Raw genomic sequence first — 19,843 nt, forward strand, 5'->3', positions numbered from 1 at the left:
AAGAAATAAAGACATTTTACTCCATGTGTAATGAATCTATAGGAGTTTCACATTCTTACAGTTTCCTAGTACTGGTGAGGTTGCTGTAGTCTTGACCTCACCAGATCTTTGACTCTCTCTGTGTACCTTGGGAGTCGGTGTTGTGCCAGAAAGATTAGCAGCAGTTAAATTAGTGGCAGAATTGAACTTTTTCACGATATTCTTACCCTTTTGAGATGTATCTAAACTTGAAATGATTTAGTGTCTCTCTTTAGGTTTACACACACATTTGTGTCATATAGTATGAATAAAGAGAAAAAAAAAAAACACAAATCATAAAACATATAGCTTTTTTCTATACATTTAGCAAATATTCTAGAAATTTTGTACAGTAACTATTTTAGAAATTAAACAGTGGTTGTATTGTAGTTATAGAAATATATAATAAGAAACAGGCTAAAATTATAGAGGTAGAATGACTTTCCTTTTTCAACCGCATTTAATAAATATAGTTTAATAGTTTACATCAAATAAACATATTTCACATTGAATACATGCACATGTTCTGAGAATGTCCAACATATGATCACTGTTATCAATGGGGAGTGTCTACGCTGTGTAACTGATGGAGCACATCATTGCACGAGAGAAAACATTTAGAAATTTGGCTTCAGCTCACAAGCAGCAGTGGCTCACATGGCATCACTCTGACCTTTAGCTGTCACCTGAGGTTCTTTAATGAAGAGCAACAGATGTCTCAACATCAATGGATTAACCAATAAGGGAGAAACAACACAGCATCTCATTTATTTCCCATAGTGCAATAACATTGCTCTAAATAAAAGCAGTCTGTAACAGCTGCCTCAGCAGCAGGAGGATGAATCTATAGCGCCACCACATGGGTGAATAATGAACATGGCCCTACTTGTTCAGTGGGTGCCAGAAAAACAGCTGCATGTCACCCACAGAAGATCCGTTTCACACACACCCTGACCAGATGACCTTAGAAAAGGCTTTAACTGGAGGAAAGCAAAAACATATGGCAAGAAAAGCAAAATAAATTGGCTTAAAAACCTCCTCGAAATGCAATCCTTTATGAGGAAGTATCACATGTGTTCATTTCGAAGTCTTAACAGGGCACAGACCTCATCTAATGATCTGATAATTTAGCGTAAAAGTTTAAAACAGAAAAGCAACAATGATTCCTTCTGCTGCTAAAATTTGGATTATTCCAGTCCTAACACTCTTTCTAAACCATACCATGTGTATTTATTTTTATTTGTGTGCATAAACTGGGGCAAAATCTTTAAATGCAGCAGTAGTTTGCAAATACACACGCTTAATTGCTCAGAAGATAATATACATTTTCTCCAAGGTGCCCTTTACAGAGCAACATCAGCTGATAAGAAGTTAACTAGTCAGGCCATCTGCTCAGGTAACCAGTCTGAAGTCATCTGTTAAACAGACATGCTGCTCATAGCTTACTGCCTGTAGTTTAACGCAGCGTTACCTTAATAAGAGCAGTGGGAGGCTCTCTTAGTTTTCACATGGGGACTACTCGCTTTTTCCTGATCCGAATTAACAGCCTTCTTTCAGCCAGCTGAAGCAGTGCTGCATTACTCTATGCTCCATCCCCTCAGCCACTTAGTCTGCAATCCTAATAAAAGCAGATTAAACTGCAGGAATAGCAGGTTGGAAAATTAGATCTCTTTGGAGACCATAACTTAAAAAAGTAACATGGTTCATGCCTAGCTGAAAACCTCATAATCAATATTTGATTTGCTATATTTTGAAATGATACAATTAAGCATTATTTTTCACTGGCCTGTAATAAAATGTAAATGATAGAGGATTTCAGATATGTATACGCTGCAGTTTTTCACATCAGCAAGGCTGATTTTGATAAAAGCATCAAGCGGAAACACACTTTTCATTTGATTACAATGACTTGTGAACTACAACTGGCTCCATTTTCACCTGAAGTTAGATAACTGCACAAATCCAGCGTTGAAACTAAACCACTAGACACTTTTGATGTCGCCAACATCAGGCCAAAAATGTTACCTAACATTTAATTATTTCATAAGAAACATTTAGAATAAAGCTCCCCGGGAGCAAAAGTTCTATAATGTCACATGCTGGTTTAAAACTTTAATCTATTTTCAAATAGTAAATTCCTTACAAGACACAGCTATTGAAAACAAAAGCAAGAAAACAGCGTTAAAAGGATCCTGAAACAGAAAATACTGAACTACATGCTAAATGCAATTATCTTTAAGAAGAGTACAACTGTCAGTACAGTTTTCAAAGAATTTGGTGAAAAGACTTTGAATTGTGAATGGAGCCAAATTTACATCTGATATGGAAACACTAGTGCTGAAGAATAATTGTCATCAAGACACCGCTTAAAATACTACAGCGTGTAAATCTTGTAAGTCGAGCTCAACTGATTAATTTATTTCTTGATGCTTCTGTGCTCCATCTGACAAGCAGGGAAAATAAGGCTGATTTGTAAAATTGATTAAGCAGATTAGGTTAGTACTCTGCTCAGAAGGCCACTGTGCCCACAGCTCATGTGTTTATCAGCTGCTCTATTTAAATTAACTCTCACAGCAGTTAATGTCATTTGACCTTATGTGAAGTATTGATAATCGTTGCTTTGTGCTCCTGAACAAACAGTGATTGACAGTTGTCTCATGCATGAAGTTAAGAGTCAGTGTTGTACAGTTCTCATATATTCTGTGTGTGTGTGTGTGTGTGTGTGTGTGGGGGGGGGGGTGCTCAGTCCAGAGGAACCTCTGCTACGCAGGGTAAGATGATAGATGTGGCCTGCTTGGATTCCTGCATCTTGTCGAGGCCGAAGAGAAGGTCCAGCTGCGTCACCGGTCGTAACCGATCTTCGTCAACAGCCCTGAAATGAAGGAAGTCACAAGTCTGAGGTCTGATGGACGCCTAATAAGCTACATCCTCTGCATGCCATATAATATACATCAGTTTTCATTGTAAACTGTTTTTATGGTAAGCCAGACATTGCTGGATACTTGTTACTGCATCACTCAAGACCACTAATAATACCTGTTGATAATTAATACTTATTGTGAACTCGACCTTGCTCACATACAACAACAATAAGCCACGCTTCAGTTCACATCTGAGGAAGTAGTGTTGGACCAAAGAAGAAGCTTACAGCAATGCGGATCAGGCCTTGCATCAGCAGGAAAGGAAAAAGCTGCTTTTTAGTGGCGAGAAGCTAAAAAGCTGGACGATAATTCAGTAACAATATATATCGATCGATAGACGTACATCGATGAAAAAAAGGGTCAATAAAAAGTTCAATAGAATAACAGTTTTCTTCCTTTTGCATTCAAGCAATGTAGGTTAATACTACAGTCATTACATCCTCCCAACCAATCACCACACAGATCCAGGAACACTCCGTCACGAGGCTCCGCCCCCTTCAAAGAGTTCAAAGAGCACACGGTATTTTTTCTTTTTCTAAAACTTGCAGTTTTGCTCAAAAGTTGGTTGAATGAAGGGTTGAGTGTGAATTCAGTGTTTTTGTGTTCTTTATCTAAAAATAGGTTGCTAAGCAACAATATAAAATGACCAGGGCTGCACTTAAAATATATGTTTTAAATTTGTTGATAATTATCAATCAATATGATTTTTTTTAATCAATATACTTTTTTCCTATATCGTCCAGCACTAACAGCTAACGACCCTGCTCCAGCTCGAAGGACCTTTAACACCATAACAAGCTACAGGAGCCGGTCTGCCAACGTTGTGATGTTTTCCTTCAACATTGTCTCGTATTTAGCTCCATCCATCTTTCTCTGAACCTGATTACTTGTCCCTGCTGAAGCATCCCCAAAGCTTCATTCTGCCACCACCATGTTTCACCATGGGGATGGTATGTTCTTGGTCATATGTCGTGGTACTTTTCTGCCACACAGGACACCTTCCACTACATGTTTGCTGAGTCCTCAACCAAGTTTTTGGCAAACGGCAAACACAATATTCTCAGGGGTATCCGTAAACAACTTTTTTCTTCTTGTCACGTTTCTAGTTTCTTATTAATTTCATGGCAAGTAAATGTAATTTATAATATTTTTGTAAATGAAGCAAACTAACTTGTAAATGGGAAAGTCTGTGGTATCATTACGACTTAATGAGAATTATATTATTGTCAAAAACTACATTAGAGCTGCAAGTGTTTGTCGTTGTCTGTGAATGCTCATTTGACACCACATGCTTCTTGCTGTCATAATGGAGGTTTTTATGTACGGAGCCCGGAAACAAAAAATATTATTTCTTCAGCAATAACACATTTCTCCATCGTGGGATTTCGGTGGTGATTTAGCCACAGAGAATGGCTTATAGTCTTAGAAAAGCTGTTTGTAAAGTCAACTAGATCCTGGCCTAATGACTTACAGAACTGTGATATTGATGTTCTGTTTGTAGGGAGTCAAATCAAACTTTATGAAAATCTTAATGAAAAACAAAAATGTGCTTAGTGCAGAATATTGGGATGCCTTTTGATCAGCAGAGATCACAAAACTCATGGTTGGCTCTTAATGCTTCTCACAGACGTGTGTATTCAGTGTTTTCCCTCGGGAAGAGGTAAGGGAAACAGCGTCTCCTACAGATTGTTCACTGCTGAGGAGATGGAGATCTGCTGAGATAATCTAGCCTAGGTCTTAATTAGTCTGAAAAGCACTCAAACCAAGAATACGACTTCAGCTGCATTTAAACGCAACACTTAGCTACCCACACAAGAATTATTGTTTAACATTTTAGCCCTTTCTCCATCAGACCTCTCTCTCCTCAGAGAAAAAAAGCACAATACATGGACCAGATCTTGTTGATACAGTAAAAAGGCTTTTTGTTATGGACAAGATCCTTGTTTAGTGTGCAAAAAGGATGGTTCCCAATTAATTACACAGCTGAATCTAAGTTGGACAGTTTCAGACAGCATAAATTCTTCTAAGTATCATCTTGTCTGCTGTTTTGCTAAGAAGGAAAGCTACCTCTTTAAAATATTTTTTTCAGACTGGGTGCAGTACACAACGTATTGAATTTCCCCCAATTACATTTTTTTTATTCTGAAGATGGTTGAATTTTGTTCATCTTACAGAGGATGAGCCCTGTGCTTTCAAAAATGGTTTCTGCAATATCAAGAAGGGTATTGCATATATTTCTTTTGATTTTGAGATTCTGTGTCAACCCAACACAGCAGTAAAACCCCTTGATGCCTCACTGGCAGCCATGAGACGCTCCACGCACCATTACTACACATGCAGTGCTGTTATATAATTGACAAGACATTTTAAACCACAGTGATGATAGCGGGTACAATCATGCTCTGAGAAAATGTCATATCGCAGACAACTCAATCACCCATACAGTGCGCTGCATGGGCTCGGGTTTATCTGCGCTACAAACGTGTTAAGACGATTCTGCCAGGAATTATTATTCTACCGAAGTTTCTACCTTCGCTTGAGATGCTTGAAACCCACCGCGTTTCTTTTTTTAGACAACAAATTTTACTTCAGAGAAAATTTTGCTGAACTAAACAGAAGGATGTATGAAAAAAGTCCACATTTATAACTAAAGAAATTGTTTTACTCAACCATACACATGCTTCTAAAAGTGAGCATGCTTTTCAGATTCTACCCTGCTGCTCTTGACGTTTGGTTAGCACCACCTATGCTACACACAAGAAGTTACAAGTGCACCACTGGCTGAACATAGAGAACATGGCCCCTCTGGACTGGACAACCATTTCAGTCAGTAGATGTTGGCAAAGATGGAAATGGCGGCATCAACCAGGTGTAATGCACGAATAAAACAAATGCATGTTCATATATAAAATAAATAAAGAATGATATAGAACTTATAACGCTTACCTTTGATACATTAAAAACAAACATTTACATGTTTTTTTTTTTTACATGTGTTTAAAAGAAGGTGTTATTTAAATGAAATGTCTTGCACTGATACATTATTTTTCTTTACATTATTTTTCTGTACACCAGCACCAGAACTGATAACTTGCATTGCCCTGCACAGTAAAAAAATAAGCATTTAACTTTCACATTCAATCAAATTAGATTTTATTAGAAAGCAAAAAGGGGGGGAAAAATGTATGCAAGGGCAAAATATCAGTTGGGTTCTTTGTTCTAAACCCTGGGCAAACTATCCAGTAAGATATATGTGCCAAACACTAAAGTAAACTTTAGGCATTTTCTCACTCATATAGACTTTGTTTTACTTTAATTCATTCAGGACATGCTGTTTTTAAACTCAAATTACTGCTAGAGTTCAATCGATATCTCTCAATTTATGTGATTTTGCTACAGTCATACTTTTCAAATGTAAAGTCTAAAATAAAATACATGGCTAAACTAGATCTTTTAAAATCAGCCAGTTTGAGCAAATGCTTAATAGTTTCCCAGTCACTCAAATGTCGCTTACTTTCATCATGTCATCAATAACAATAAATAATAATAGACCTGTCCAGGGTGTAGCCCGCCTCTCGCCCATTGAACACTGGAGATAGGCACCAACAACCCTCGCGACCCCATGAGGGATAAGCGTGTCAGAAAATGGATGGATGGATGAATAATAATAATAATGTGGCAAAGCAATAATGAAACAGATGCATGCATGTACCACTGGTGCGCTGTGTGTGGGAGGGGGGAGGGGAGGGGAGGAGGGGGGTGCTACATTGATTCATCAGTAACACACTGTCAGCTGTTTGCTATTTTTTTTCTTATCTTTTTGTCAGCTTTACGTTGATAATATTAAAAAAAAACAAAGTGTAATTTGAATGGCAAAGCCGGCTCAGCAGTCAGCAGAAGGGAGTGTGTGAATGGACGTGGTGTTACAACAGTGTAGAGAGGAGAATGAGCTGCTCCTGCTGTACTGCTAAACTGTGTGTTTTTTTCACAAATGGACAAAACTAACCCAGTCCTGTCGCTGGCGCAGTTATCTCCTGAGCCAGTGACAGAGAAATGACAAAGACGTTAGCTTCTCCTTTTAGCTCTGCAGCTACTCAACCTTTTCACAACCGATTCCTCCTTCAGCAGCTATGAAATCTAAACGCATGACTGCAACTCACAATGCAGACGGTCTGGATCAAGATCCGCCAAAACAACTTTCACCCATTTTTACTTCTCTGTGGAAAATTGAAATGCTTAAGAATATTAACTACCATTATGAACCTGAATGCTTACACAGCTACCTGAGAGGAGTAACTGGCCTGCTGGAATGCATCATTGTGACACGTTTCCTTCAGGGTGTGAGCCCTACCTTTCCTCCTCCTGGCAGTCCTGCAGCTGCTGCGCGATCTGCCTCATATGCTCCTTGCGGACGTAATCCCTAACCCGGTACATGGCAGCGTCGCGGCAAAGCTCTCGGAGGTCACTGCCAGAGTATCCTTCGGTCTTCTCCGCAATCTCCTTCAGATTTATAGCGTTGCTCAGCTGTGAAGAAAAGAAAGAAAAAAAAACGCTTTTTGATGAAAATTACATGCAATTTGTCACTCTCTTCTTCAGGCTGTATTTTCATCTGTCAATCAGAAACAGGAGGCTGAGGCCTGATGTGATTTATTTTATAGTGACTAGGAAAGAAAATAGAGCTGTGAGAAAGTGACTCAAGAGACTGGCATGTTGAATTAGGCTGCCTACAGGTGACAAGTGGCAACGATGCATCAGCTTACATTTTCTCCTGCTAAAATCAGCCGCAGGATGTCTTCTCTTTGCCTTGTGTTCTGCAAAGACAAGGGCACCATGTTAGTTATGGGTTATATGGAGAATTGTGTAGCATAAGAACCAAACAAGTAACTCTCTGACAGACTTGACAGAAGATTTCATCAAAACATGCAGAGACATCCAAAAGTCCCTTTTTACCCCTTGAACCTTTTCATACTTTGCGAAGTTATAGCCCCAAACTCCAAAATGTATTTTATTAGAACTTTATGTGATAGAACAACGCAACGTAGCACACAATTGGGAATTGGAGGAAAGGTGATATTTTTCTCCTCCAGATTTTCTGAAATAATGAAATCTGAAATGTGTGCTGTAGATATGTCTTCAGCCACCTTTACTCAGATACCCCGAAAACCCTCTGCTATGAATTCCCTTCAGAGGTCCACTAATTAGCAAAAAGAAATAGAACCCTGGTTTCCCAGGGCCTAAGAATATTGCTGGAGAACATTAAAGGACATTAGAGAACAAGAGCCACCATGAAGTCCAAGCATCACAGCAGCCAGGTCAGAGATAGAGTTTCAAGTTTAATGCACAGTTAATCTTATAAAATAATTGATTATAAAATAGTATAACCCCAAGCTTTGAACATCTGATCAGGTGAGGAGATCGTTAAGCAGAGAAGCTCCCAAGAGAATAATGGGAACTCTGGAGGAGCTGCAGAGATCCACAGCTCATGCGCTACAACAGCCCAGTCAAAGTTCAGACCTAAATATAACTGAGAATATATTGCTAGCTTCTCCATTCTCTGAAAGTGTAAGACTGGCAGACACACAAGCCTTACAGCCATAAATAAAACAAAAGTTAGTGCTGCAAAGTATTGCCTTTGTAGGGGGTTAAAAACACTTTTCAAATGATTATATGTAAAACATTTTGAAAACCACAAATTCTATCCCTTCAACATTTGAACGTACTATCACATAAAACCCAGATACATTTTGATGCTTGTATTGTCACGAAACAGTCAAGGGGAGAAAAATACTTTTTTTAAGCACTCTGGGGCCCTGTCTTTGTAAACAGCAAATTATTCTGTTTAATGGGGTCTAGTCCCATTTTTTTTACCATAAAAAGAAAACACAAAAAAAAAACACATATTCATCTTAAAATAAACAATAAACACTAAGCATTCGTCCTGATAGTGTTTACTTAGTCCTTTTTCAGCCTGAGAAGAATTCTGCACCGGGTGCGATCAGCCCGGTGCAGACGACATAAACGACATAAACGTTGTGCCGTCTGCCGGCAGCACTGCTAAACTTTTAGAAAGCAAGATAGTGACAATTGACAAAGCGACTGTAAGGGCCAGTGGACCGACCTGCAATGCCTCACAGTAAAGTGAGAGCTCGCCGTGGCCAAAGGCCAACCACATCTACAGGGTTTGGGTTACTTACTCTTTCTTTTCGGACCTTCTGACACGCTCCGCTCCATCACAGACGTAAATGCGTACATAGATGCCTTGTTGACTGAATCGCACGGTGACACCATATTGGAAGTGGCATTGAGCTGCGTGTATCAGTACTGACCAATTCACAGTGGAAACCCGATTTATTGGCATTACCTTTCACAGGTAAGGATGAACTTATACTTATGATTGTATTTATTCATTATGACATCACTATAACAGCATATTTGTCTGTGGCTTCTCCTTGTCTACTCATTGCGTGCAATGTCGTATTTCCGGTCACATTAGGTCAGGTCTCTCCCTCCAAAGACTTTGTTAGTTAATGAATTGATTTCTGATAATCAGATTGATTTGTTTTGTCTCACAGAAACCTGGCTACAAGAGGACTACGTTAGTATAAATGAGTCAACCCCCTCCAGTTATTCAAATTTCCACATTCCCAGATCTGTGGGAAGAGGAGGAGGAGTGGCAACTATCTTTCAGTCTGATTTATTAATTAGTCCCAGGCCAACTAATAATTACAGTTCTTTTGAACATTTAACCCTCAGTTTCCCTCATCCAAACTGCAAAGCAATAAAACCTCTTCTGTTTGTTGTTTTGTATCGTCCACCAGGCCCTTACACTCAGTTTTTGGATGAGTTGTCAGATTTCTTATCTGATTTGGTGTTAAATACTGATAAGGTTATTATAGTGGGTGATTTTAACATCCATGTTGACACAGAATGTGATAACCTTAGTGTAGCCTTTAAAACTATCCTAGATTCAATTGGTTTTGCTCAAAATGTGCATGAACCGACGCACTCTCGGCTCCATACTTTAGACCTTGTGCTGACATATGGCATTGATTGTGAAGAATTAACAGTATTCTCTCACAACCCTGTCCTGTCTGATCATTTTTTAATAACATTTGAGTTTAATCTAACTGAGTTCTCCACCCCCAAAAGAGGGTTCCATTATAGTAGATTTTTATTGGATAATGCTGTATCAAAACTTAAAGAGTCTGTCCCCTTTTTAATATCCTCAGTATTGCAGAAATGCCCTGTAGATGGCAGCGTTGCTGTTTCTTCCCATTCACAAATCGATACCTTTGCTAACAATCTGACTTTCTCATTGCGTTCTGCATTAGACAATGTAGCTCCCTTGAAACAGAAGGTGATTATTCACAGGAAGCTGGCTCCTTGGTTTAATTCAGAGCTGCGTTCCTTGAAGCACAATGTTAGGAAATTGGAGAGAAAATGGCGCTCTACACACCAAGAGGAATCCTACTTAATCTGGAGGGACAGACTATTGTTGTATAACAAGACCCTCCGCAGAGTTAGAGCAGCATATTTTTCATCATTAATTGAAGAGAATAAAAATAATCCTAGATTTCTCTTTAGTACAGTTGCCAAACTTACCCAGAGCCACAGCTCTGTTGATCCATCCATTCCCTTAGCTCTTAGTAGTAATGATTTTATGGGATTCTTCATAAATAAAATTGATGCCATTAAAAATAAAATAATTGGCATCCTCCCAAACATGATTACCTCATCCTCAGTAAGTGAGGCAGCATTGGAGGAATCTTTAGAATCTGCGCAGTGTTTGAACTGTTTAGAAGCAGTAGAGCTTTCTGAGCTATCTAAAATTTTAGCTTCATCTAAACCTTCTACCTGTATGTTAGACCCAATCCCAACCAAGTTGTTTAAGGAGGTATTCCCTCTGATCAGTGGTCCTATTTTAGACATGATTAATCTATCCTTGGTAAATGGATATGTACCACAGATTTTGAAAGTAGCTGTTATTAAACCTTTACTTAAGAAACCTTCTCTTGATCAAGATGAGTTAGTAAATTACAGACCTATATCTAATCTTCTTTTCTTATCTAAAATTCTTGAGAAAGTAGTTGCTAATCGACTTTGTGAACATTTACAAAGTAATGACCTACTTGAGGAGTTTCAGTCAGGCTTCAGAGCTCATCATAGCACTGAAACAGCTCTGGTGAAGGTCACTAATGATATTCTCATGGCCTCAGATAATGGACTTGTGTCTATACTTGTCCTGTTAGATCTCAGTGCTGCGTTTGATACAGTTGATCACAATATTCTCCTACAAAGACTTGAACATACTGTAGGGATTAAGGGGAAAGCATTAGGCTGGTTTAAATCTTATCTGTCAGACAGATTCCAATTTGTTCATGTTAATAATAAATCTTCCTCAAACTCTAGGGTCACCTGTGGAGTACCACAGGGTTCAGTCCTTGGACCAATTCTCTTTACTATATATATGCTTCCGATAGGCAAAATTATCAGACAGCATGGGATTAATTTCCACTGTTATGCTGATGATACTCAGCTATATTTATCCATAAATCCTGATGAATCCAATCAATTACTTCGACTGCAGTCATGTCTTGATGACATCAAAAGCTGGATGACTTTAAATTTCCTGCATCTAAATTCTGACAAGACCGAAGTTTTAATCTTTGGGCCAGAGTCCTCAAAAAATAAACTTCTTAACCAATCACTTAATCTGGGTGGCATTAACCTGGCCTCTGGTAATAAAGTAAAAAATCTTGGTGTTATTTTTGACCAAGACATGTCATTTAAATCCCATATTAAACAGGTTTCCAGAGTTTCCTTTTTTCACCTCCGGAATATCGCCAAAATTAGAAACATTCTGTCCAGGAGTGATGCTGAAAAACTGGTCCATGCATTTGTTACTTCAAGGCTGGACTATTGTAATTCTTTACTATCAGGAAGTCCACAAAATGCAGTTCAAAGCCTTCAGCTGATCCAAAATGCTGCAGCAAGAGTTCTGATGAAAATCAACAAGAGGGATCATATTTCTCCAATTTTAGCTTCCCTTCATTGGCTTCCTGTTAAATCAAGAATAGAATTTAAAATTCTTCTTCTAACGTATAAAGCCCTTAATAATCAAACTCCATCATATATCAGAGCTCTGATTACCCCGTATGTTCCTAACAGAGCACTTCGCTCTCAGACTGCAGGTCTGCTGGTGGTTCCTAGAGTCTCTAAAAGTAGAATGGGAGGCAGATCCTTTAGCTATCAGGCTCCTCTCCTGTGGAACCAACTCCCAGTTTTGGTCCGTGAGGCAGACACCCTGTCTACTTTTAAGACTAGGCTTAAAACTTTTCTTTTTGACAAAAATTATAACTAGTGGTTCATGTTACTCTCAGCTACCTTTATAGTTTTACTGCTATAGGCTTAGGCTACTGGAGTATATCAGGATCTAATTTTCTCACTCTATTGAGTTCTACTGTTCTTCAATTATGCATTATGTGTTGTCATTTCTGCTTTAACTTTCTGTTCTCTCTCTTTTCTCTTCATAGTAGGTACACCTGGTCTGGCGTTCTGTTAACTGTGACATCATCCAGAGAAGACGGCTCACCCGCTACTACCATCTAATGTAGAACAGATTACTAGATCAATGTGTGCTTCTGTGCTTTTTTGTCTCTCTTGTTGTGTCTCTGTTCTGTCTTCTGTAACCCCAGTCGGTCGAGGCAGATGACCGTTCATACTGAGCCCGGTTCTGCCGGAGGTTTTTCCTTCCCGTTAATGGGTGGTTTTTCTTCCCACTGTCGCTTCATGCTTGCTCAGTATGAGGGATTGCAGCAAAGCCATGTACAATGCAGATGACTCTTCCTGTGGCTCTAAGGTTCCCCAGGAGTGAATGCTGCTTGTCGGGACTTTGATGCAATCAACTGGTTTCCTTATATAGGACATTTTTGACCAATCTGTATAATCTGACCCAATCTGTATAATATGATTGAACTTGACTTTGTAAAGTGCCTTGAGATGACATGTTTCATGATTTGGCGCTATATAAATAAAATTGAATTGAATTGAATTGACATGGTCTTGTTATGGTAAATATACACAAACGCTCTTTGTTTACTAACAGAGCAAAAACCAAATGTAAAACAAATAAATAAATATCATAAACCAGCAGGGCGCAATAATTTAATCTGAAAACCTTTGCAAGCAACCAGAGTGAGCTACTAAAGTCAGGCCCCTTTAAATTTATTTATTCTTAACAAGGTAGAAACCCAAATCCTGCTGAATTAGGTGTGAATGTGTTAATTGTAATCATCACAGTATTTGTGTTCATGTCTTACTGGCAGGCCAACATGAAAGGTGGATGGCATCCTTCGCAGAATTGCCGGATCTACGTCCTGTGGCCTGTTCGTGGCTCCCATCACCATCACCTAAAATTTGACAAAACCCCAGCTGTTCATTTACAGACATCCCTAATACGGCAAATGCTTTACAATTTAAAGAGAAGCTTGTCTAATGTTACCTGGGTGGTGGGAGAGGTGTCAAGCCCATCCCACAGGCTCATGAACTGGGCCTTCATCATGGCCGTCGCCTCATGATCCAGACTGGAGCGGTTTCTTAGAAATGACTCTAAAATATGACAAACACAATTCAATAAAACTAAATTAATTTGAGGGGAAACAAAAACTGTAACTCTCAATGTAGCATAGCAACATGCTACAAAACTTAAGTATGTTATTTTTTTAGAAAAATAATTCCCAAAGGGATTGCTTGAATTTCTTCTTTAGTACTGCTAAAAAAATGGAGATCTCAATGACGTACAACCTAACAAAGTGAAAAAAAAGTCTTAAAAGACATTATTGATGTGCAACTCACCGATCTCATCAATGAAGATAATGCAGGGCTGAATTTTGACAGCTAAAGAGAAGACCGCGGCGGTCAGTTTCTGGGACTCTCCGTACCACATATCTGTCAGCGTGGAGGCCTGAAGGTTGATAAACTTGCATCCCGAGGCTTTGGCTGTTGCCTTGGCAATCATGGTCTTACCACATCCCGGAGGACCAAACAATAAAACACCTGCAAACAACAAAATCTGGATCAAAAAAAAAAAAAAAGAGAAAAAAGCCTAGAGTCTAAGGATTGAACCAGATACCCGCATCAGCTAAATTTAGAGGTTGAGTCACGCTGAGGGTATAAAGCTGTGTGCCAAACAGTAAAATACCTCCACACACAGTAAAGTCTCTCTCTCTCTAATTAATGCACTATCGTCACAATGTCAAAAGGATAAATCTCATCATATGCTTTTACCTAAATGGCAAGTTGAGAGATAAATTATATGAACTTTTGATTTGCTGTTGGTTTAACTCTTAATAATTGGAGGCTGTTTTTAAGCGCTCTAAAAGATTTTCATTCAGAATAAACAGGTCCTGCAGAAATTCTTTAATTATTATCCTGGGTGTCTAAAAGCCTGGCAGCGGGGAGCACTAAGTGAATGGTAAGAGCTTTTTGTGACTGCTGAGTCTGAGCTGAGTGACCAGAAATGCTTTGAAGTCAAATTAGGAGAGCAGCTATTTAGCTATATGTTGTTTTACATTTATGAAGAAATAGGTTTAGTAGCTTTTCCATTCATCAAATCCTTATTTTCTTGATAAAAAGTTAGTTTGTTACAGTTTATTTACACAAATGTAAAGAACTGTGTGAATCACATGAAACTGAATTTATGCAGGTTAGTACTCTTCGTCAGACGCGAGTCTTCAGAACATGCAACAGCACAGAAACCTTTACTGCATCTTTGAAAGAGCCACAACTAAAGAGTTACTCTGTGAAGCGTTAGAGCAGAGTTTCTGACTTTCAGGGAGTTAAGAATTTTGAGACTTTTTAAAGATCATTGTGGGTTAGTTTTGACACCCACATGAAAGAAAAAAAAAACATTAAGTTACTTAAATATATCTCAATGGTGTTTGCCAGCTTTAGCATGCAACTTCAGTGCTTTCACTTCTACGAAACCCAACTTTAATACAAGCAGAATGCACACATGCATACACAGACACTAACTGAACATGGCAAAACAAAAGTACAATATATACCAAATGAGACCAGAGTACCCAGAGAGAACCCACACATGCACAGGGAGAACATGCAAACTCCATGCAGAAAGACCCAGGGTAGGACTCAAACCCAGGACCTTGTTCTGCAGGACAACAGTGCTACCCACTGCACCACTGTGCAGCCTGAGATGACATTTGTTGTTAACTGGTGCTATATAATTAAACAGATTTTGCGCACCTTTAGGAGGCTGGAAGAGTTTAGAGTCTGGTAAAAGGTGTCTTTTCTGAAAAGGTAGTATGACGGTGTCCTGCAGCTCATTAATGATCTCATCCAGACCTGCTATATCTTTCCAAGACACCTGCAAGAAAGTAGAGTCAGAGGAAAAAGAAAATAGCCCAAAGAGACAGATTAATGTATGGCTTTTAATAATCTCTGCACTGTGGTAACAGAAGGATGAGGTTACCTTAATAGTTTGGGGATCAACTAAGAGGGACGCAATGTTCATCTCATACTCAGTCAGTTTGACCCCCTCGACACCTATTCTCCTCATCAGCTCTTCTGCCTGGAGTTGAGATATGCAAGTAGGATGAAGATAAAGGGATTACAGACTTGATAGTGTACAAAGCATCCTTAAGTTTACAGTGTTTAACAGCTACAAACCAATGTACTGACAGTGTCACATTTATTGGCACGCCTGATATTAGGACTGGGTATTGATTCAAATTTCAAGAATCAATTAGATTCTGATTCTCAAGATTTGGAATCGATTCTTTTCTGCTCCGATCCCATCTCAAATTGGATTGCTGGTATTAAAAATGTTTTAGCTCGGGCTTACTGTGCTCATACTATCAGCCGCGCAGAACATTTACCCTTCACAGCCGAGCGTACCTGTTGTCTACATTTCTTGTGACAAATTCCTACAATTCCCACTCTTTCTGCCAGCAGGACGAAGTGGTGGAAGGGATGGTAAAATGTTTGATTGGCTAGCTGAATATGTAGAGCCCTTTATTTTCCAGCAGCACATTTGTGATGCCACGCGTCCTGGAGACCGTTTGACATGAAGACTTCTTGACCCCGATCAGTTTATAGTGTGATGCCGCGTATGCGGTCATAAAAATTTAGCTCTACAGGTACTTGTCAGCACGGAGTATGCGTGGACTCTGTGCAGATGTCTGTAGACTAGTGTCCATGCAAGTAATGTCGGCTCACACATTTAAGTTCAAAGTGGAAAATTAATAATAATAATAAAAAAAATCTATCTTTGGTTAGATGAATCAATCTTTAGGAATCAATATAATAATCGATTCATACGTGGATTTTTTTTTTTTACACAACCTTACCTGATATAGATGTGTAAAAAGCCTTTGAATAAATTATATATTTTATGGCAGTAGCAAAATCTCAAACACAAAACATTTGAATAATCCAGTTAAGTGCACTTGTTGAGTGAAGGAAAATATCCCATGATTTTGGTTAAAAAAAAATAAATAAAAAAACCCCACTGGTGAAACAATCGTTAGTACATTTAAAAATAACTTTAAAATAAATGTACTGGTAAGTGAAGCTTTTAGAAAAAAATGCATACTATTTCATCTCAGCCATATTTTCTAGTATCTTCTTCTAGCAACCAACCAATGACTTTCTGTTACGCTGTGGTGTAAATATAATGTGATACAACCAGTGGCCAATAGGTTGAAAAGTGATCCATATTCATCTAGCCACCACGCACAGTCAGAAGGAGATCATAAAATCTCCAAAGCTCACAGTAGGAGAACTCCAATATAAAGTCTCCATAAAAATTTAAACATCATCTACATCACAGCTAGTTTTTTGGGAGTCATGCAGCAAAGAAAATGCATTTTCTGTCCTACCATAACAAGCATAAACACATTGCACTACCTACATTTTTCTGGGTCTTGAACTGTGTCCATCACTCAGATGAGACTAAGATTGAAGTCACAAATGCTCTGGGTTTGTAGTAAAACAAAGGGTGTATATGTGAAAAACCTCTTCCTCACCATAAACTATGATGGAGGCCCTTTGATGCTATGGGCCTGTTTATCTTCCAGAGGCTCAAGGAATGTTGTCGGAGTGCATGGGATCATGAACTCTATGAAACACCAGGTTATTTTAAATAATACTCCGACGCAGTGTTACTACTTCTACTACTAGTGAATGGAAAATAGCTTATCATCGGACCTTTTGACAGAACGATGATGCAAAACATAAGGCCAAATGAGTGCAGAAATAGTTAAGCAGACATGAAATCAACCTTTTCCCATAAACATCTCAGTCCTCAGACCTAAAAAGCAATGAGAAACCAAGAGGGTGAGCTGAGGAGGCGAGAGAAACCGCCCAGGTCTCTAGATGACCTAAAGATATTTTACAATATTCTTCCCTCTGTTACCTACAGCCCTATAAAATGTTGCGCCTTTGCCAAATGCTGTCCTACAAAACGGGTTATCACAAGGCACTGAAAACAGGGATGGAAATCATTACGCTGCAAGTGATTTGGTTAAAAGCTTTTCTTGTGTTATCTAAGTTTTCCCCTCCACTACACAAATGTGCACAAATTGAACCTTTTTTTAAAATAAACAAACAAACAAAAAAAAACGGCAAAAATTGACTTATCTCAACGCTTATTACACATGTCTACCGTGCGTGCCAACAGGTGTTTCCGGCTCCCTATGACTGCCATACCCTTTTTTTGGCTTGATTCTTCTGTTTCGAGGTGGGGTCCATCGCTTCCACCACCCACTTGATGCTGTAGTATGTGGCCGCACCAAAGATGCTCAGCCTCACCACCATGCCTATCACTTCATTCCTGGACAAGGGCCGCAGCAGGGCTTCTCTGGGGAGATCTTTCAGCAGCATCTGTGCTGATTGCTGTCAGTCCATTGGCTGGGAGAAGAAGTGGCGACAAGTAGCAGTTCAACACAGAAGCAGCACAATAAGAGGTGCAGTTTGCATTAGGTGCGCATCATTGAGGCGTGAATTGGGCATTAAAGTCACCTTGCGTCAGGTTCTATTTTATGTATGATGGATTTAGGAGACATTGTTTAATTGTAAAGACTCCAAATACAAAGTTGACAAGTTACGGAGGAGACAGCATTAACTTTATGTTACGAAGGACGTTCGTAGGTTAGCATCTGTCTGTGTGGGCTAAAGCTTCTCCAGTTGCGCTAAGCAGCTCCATGAACGCTTAAACACCGCGTAATGTTCACCACTTGAGCTATTTGAGTAAACGGAAGCATGTTATGCTCATACCTATCATTTAAATCACTCGCCAAGAATAGAAAGGAGAGCTACACTCACCAAAACAGAAATGACAAACGTTAGCAAACTGCACTGAAGGTGCAACTGTTTTTGTGGTTCGGGTGGGAACAAACATTTATGTTCCCTTGCTGCACCTTTCCTAGACAACCGCTAGATGGCAGAGCTTTCACAGAGAACCGTCTCACATCAGCACCACGGACAGCATCTTGTTTCAGTCAGACCCCGGAACTTTTTACAGATGGTGACAAATAAATAAATAAATAAATATATAAACGAAAGAAGAAAAGTAGAGACTATGGTTTGACAAAGCAACAATATTTAAGCCTGGAGAAATCAAAAAATAAAAGTATCCTTTTCACCAGTGTTTTTATTTCATAGTGGTGCAGTGCTGTCTAAAACTTTAAGACCCCCTCTGATTTCTGACTTAGACATACTTATTTTTTTTCTTTTCAGACTTTTAATAGGATTACGGATATTATGAAAAGCTTATTGAGTACACTGTGACCTAAAATATAAAAAAAAAACTGGCAAGTTGAGGACAAGAAATGAAATCTTAGTCCTAAAAAACGAGACACCAGATCAGCTTAAATTAATCTTTTTAAGAAACAGGATATAATATTGAATCAATCTGAAACCCTGCAGTTGACCATACTGTAGAGCAAGTTTTCAACTATTATCTATTTTAGGTATCATCTTGATGTGCCTTTTGTAGTTCTTTAGTTCATTCTGTACTAATAGTATGTCCCCCAAACTGGGCTTTATATGCTATTTTAAGGAAATTCGATCAAATAAATAGGCAATGAACGCTTCTTTCAAATTAACTGTATTTACATAAAAAGCCCAAACAATATTATTTGTCCCAGATTGTGAAGGAGACAGAAAAAAAAGCACATGGGGGTAATTTATGTATTTATTTATTTTTTTTTTTTGGGGGGGGGGGGGGGGGGGGGGGGAGAGAGAGAGAGAGAGAAGAAGCTTGGAGTGAATATGTATTTAGTCCTTCTGAAGCAATATTTTGTAGAACAAGCATTTGCAATAATGACTGCAAATATTTTTAGGTGTATCTCTACTACCCTATCAAATCTAGAGACAGTTGTTTTCCCCCATTCTTAAATGCTGAATAGCTCAAGCTCTGTCAAATCAGTTGGGGAATGTATCTGAGGGTCTATTGACACGTTGCGCCACATATTCTTGCTTGAATTTAGGTATGGACTTTGACTGGGCCATTTTAATGTATGAATATCTATCTTTGAACTATTCCATCACAGCTCTGGCTGTGTCCTGTTGAATGGTGAACATCTGCCTTAATCTCAAGACATTTGCCACCAGGACTGACCTGTATTTAGTTTCATCTATCTTTCTTATAAATTCTGACGAGCTTCCTCATCCCTTTTGAACGAAAGCATCCCCACAGCGTGGTACTATCGACACCATGTCTCACCGTGGGGATGGTTTGTACTGGGCGATCTATGGTGTTAGTTTTCTATCTAAAAATGTATCATTACTGAGAATAAAATATACATTTAGGCCTGAACGTATTCATACCTCTGACAGTTTTAAGATAAAAAAAAAGCTATACATTAGGGTAATGCCTAGGAGGC

The 19,843-nt window shown here is 38.9% G+C and overlaps 1 protein-coding gene across 1 annotated transcript; it reads right to left on the reverse strand.

Annotated features, from left to right (window-relative positions):
- Positions 1–463: 463 nt before the first annotated feature.
- atad1a (ATPase family AAA domain containing 1a) lies at positions 464–18,364 on the reverse strand. The gene is made up of 10 exons (XM_012854798.3): positions 18,282–18,364; positions 17,667–17,867; positions 15,430–15,528; positions 15,204–15,324; positions 13,794–13,994; positions 13,441–13,547; positions 13,259–13,348; positions 7,700–7,750; positions 7,291–7,463; positions 464–2,890 (listed from the first exon to the last, which is right to left on the reverse strand). Exons 2-10 carry the CDS (start codon positions 17,838–17,840, stop codon positions 2,761–2,763), a joined length of 1,146 nt encoding a protein of 381 aa, XP_012710252.1. The 5' UTR covers positions 17,841–17,867; positions 18,282–18,364; the 3' UTR covers positions 464–2,760.
- Between the last annotated feature and the right edge of the window lie 1,479 nt (positions 18,365–19,843).

This window comes from Fundulus heteroclitus, chromosome 12 (genome assembly GCF_011125445.2).
Source record: "Fundulus heteroclitus isolate FHET01 chromosome 12, MU-UCD_Fhet_4.1, whole genome shotgun sequence".
Lineage (NCBI taxonomy): Eukaryota > Metazoa > Chordata > Actinopteri > Cyprinodontiformes > Fundulidae > Fundulus > Fundulus heteroclitus.

Bases quoted from the DNA above. Each gene is read 5' to 3' on its own strand.
- atad1a (XM_012854798.3), bottom strand. From the start codon at position 17,840: ATGCTGCTGAAAGATCTCCCCAGAGAAGCCCTGCTGCGGCCCTTGTCC. The intron at 13,349-13,440 runs GTAACATTAGAC...GTCAAATTTTAG, and splicing joins ACACCTCTCCCACCACCCAG to GTGATGGTGATGGGAGCCAC. The intron at 7,751-13,258 runs GTAAGACATGAA...TTGTCTTTGCAG, and splicing joins CCTTTCATGTTGGCCTGCCA to AACACAAGGCAAAGAGAAGA.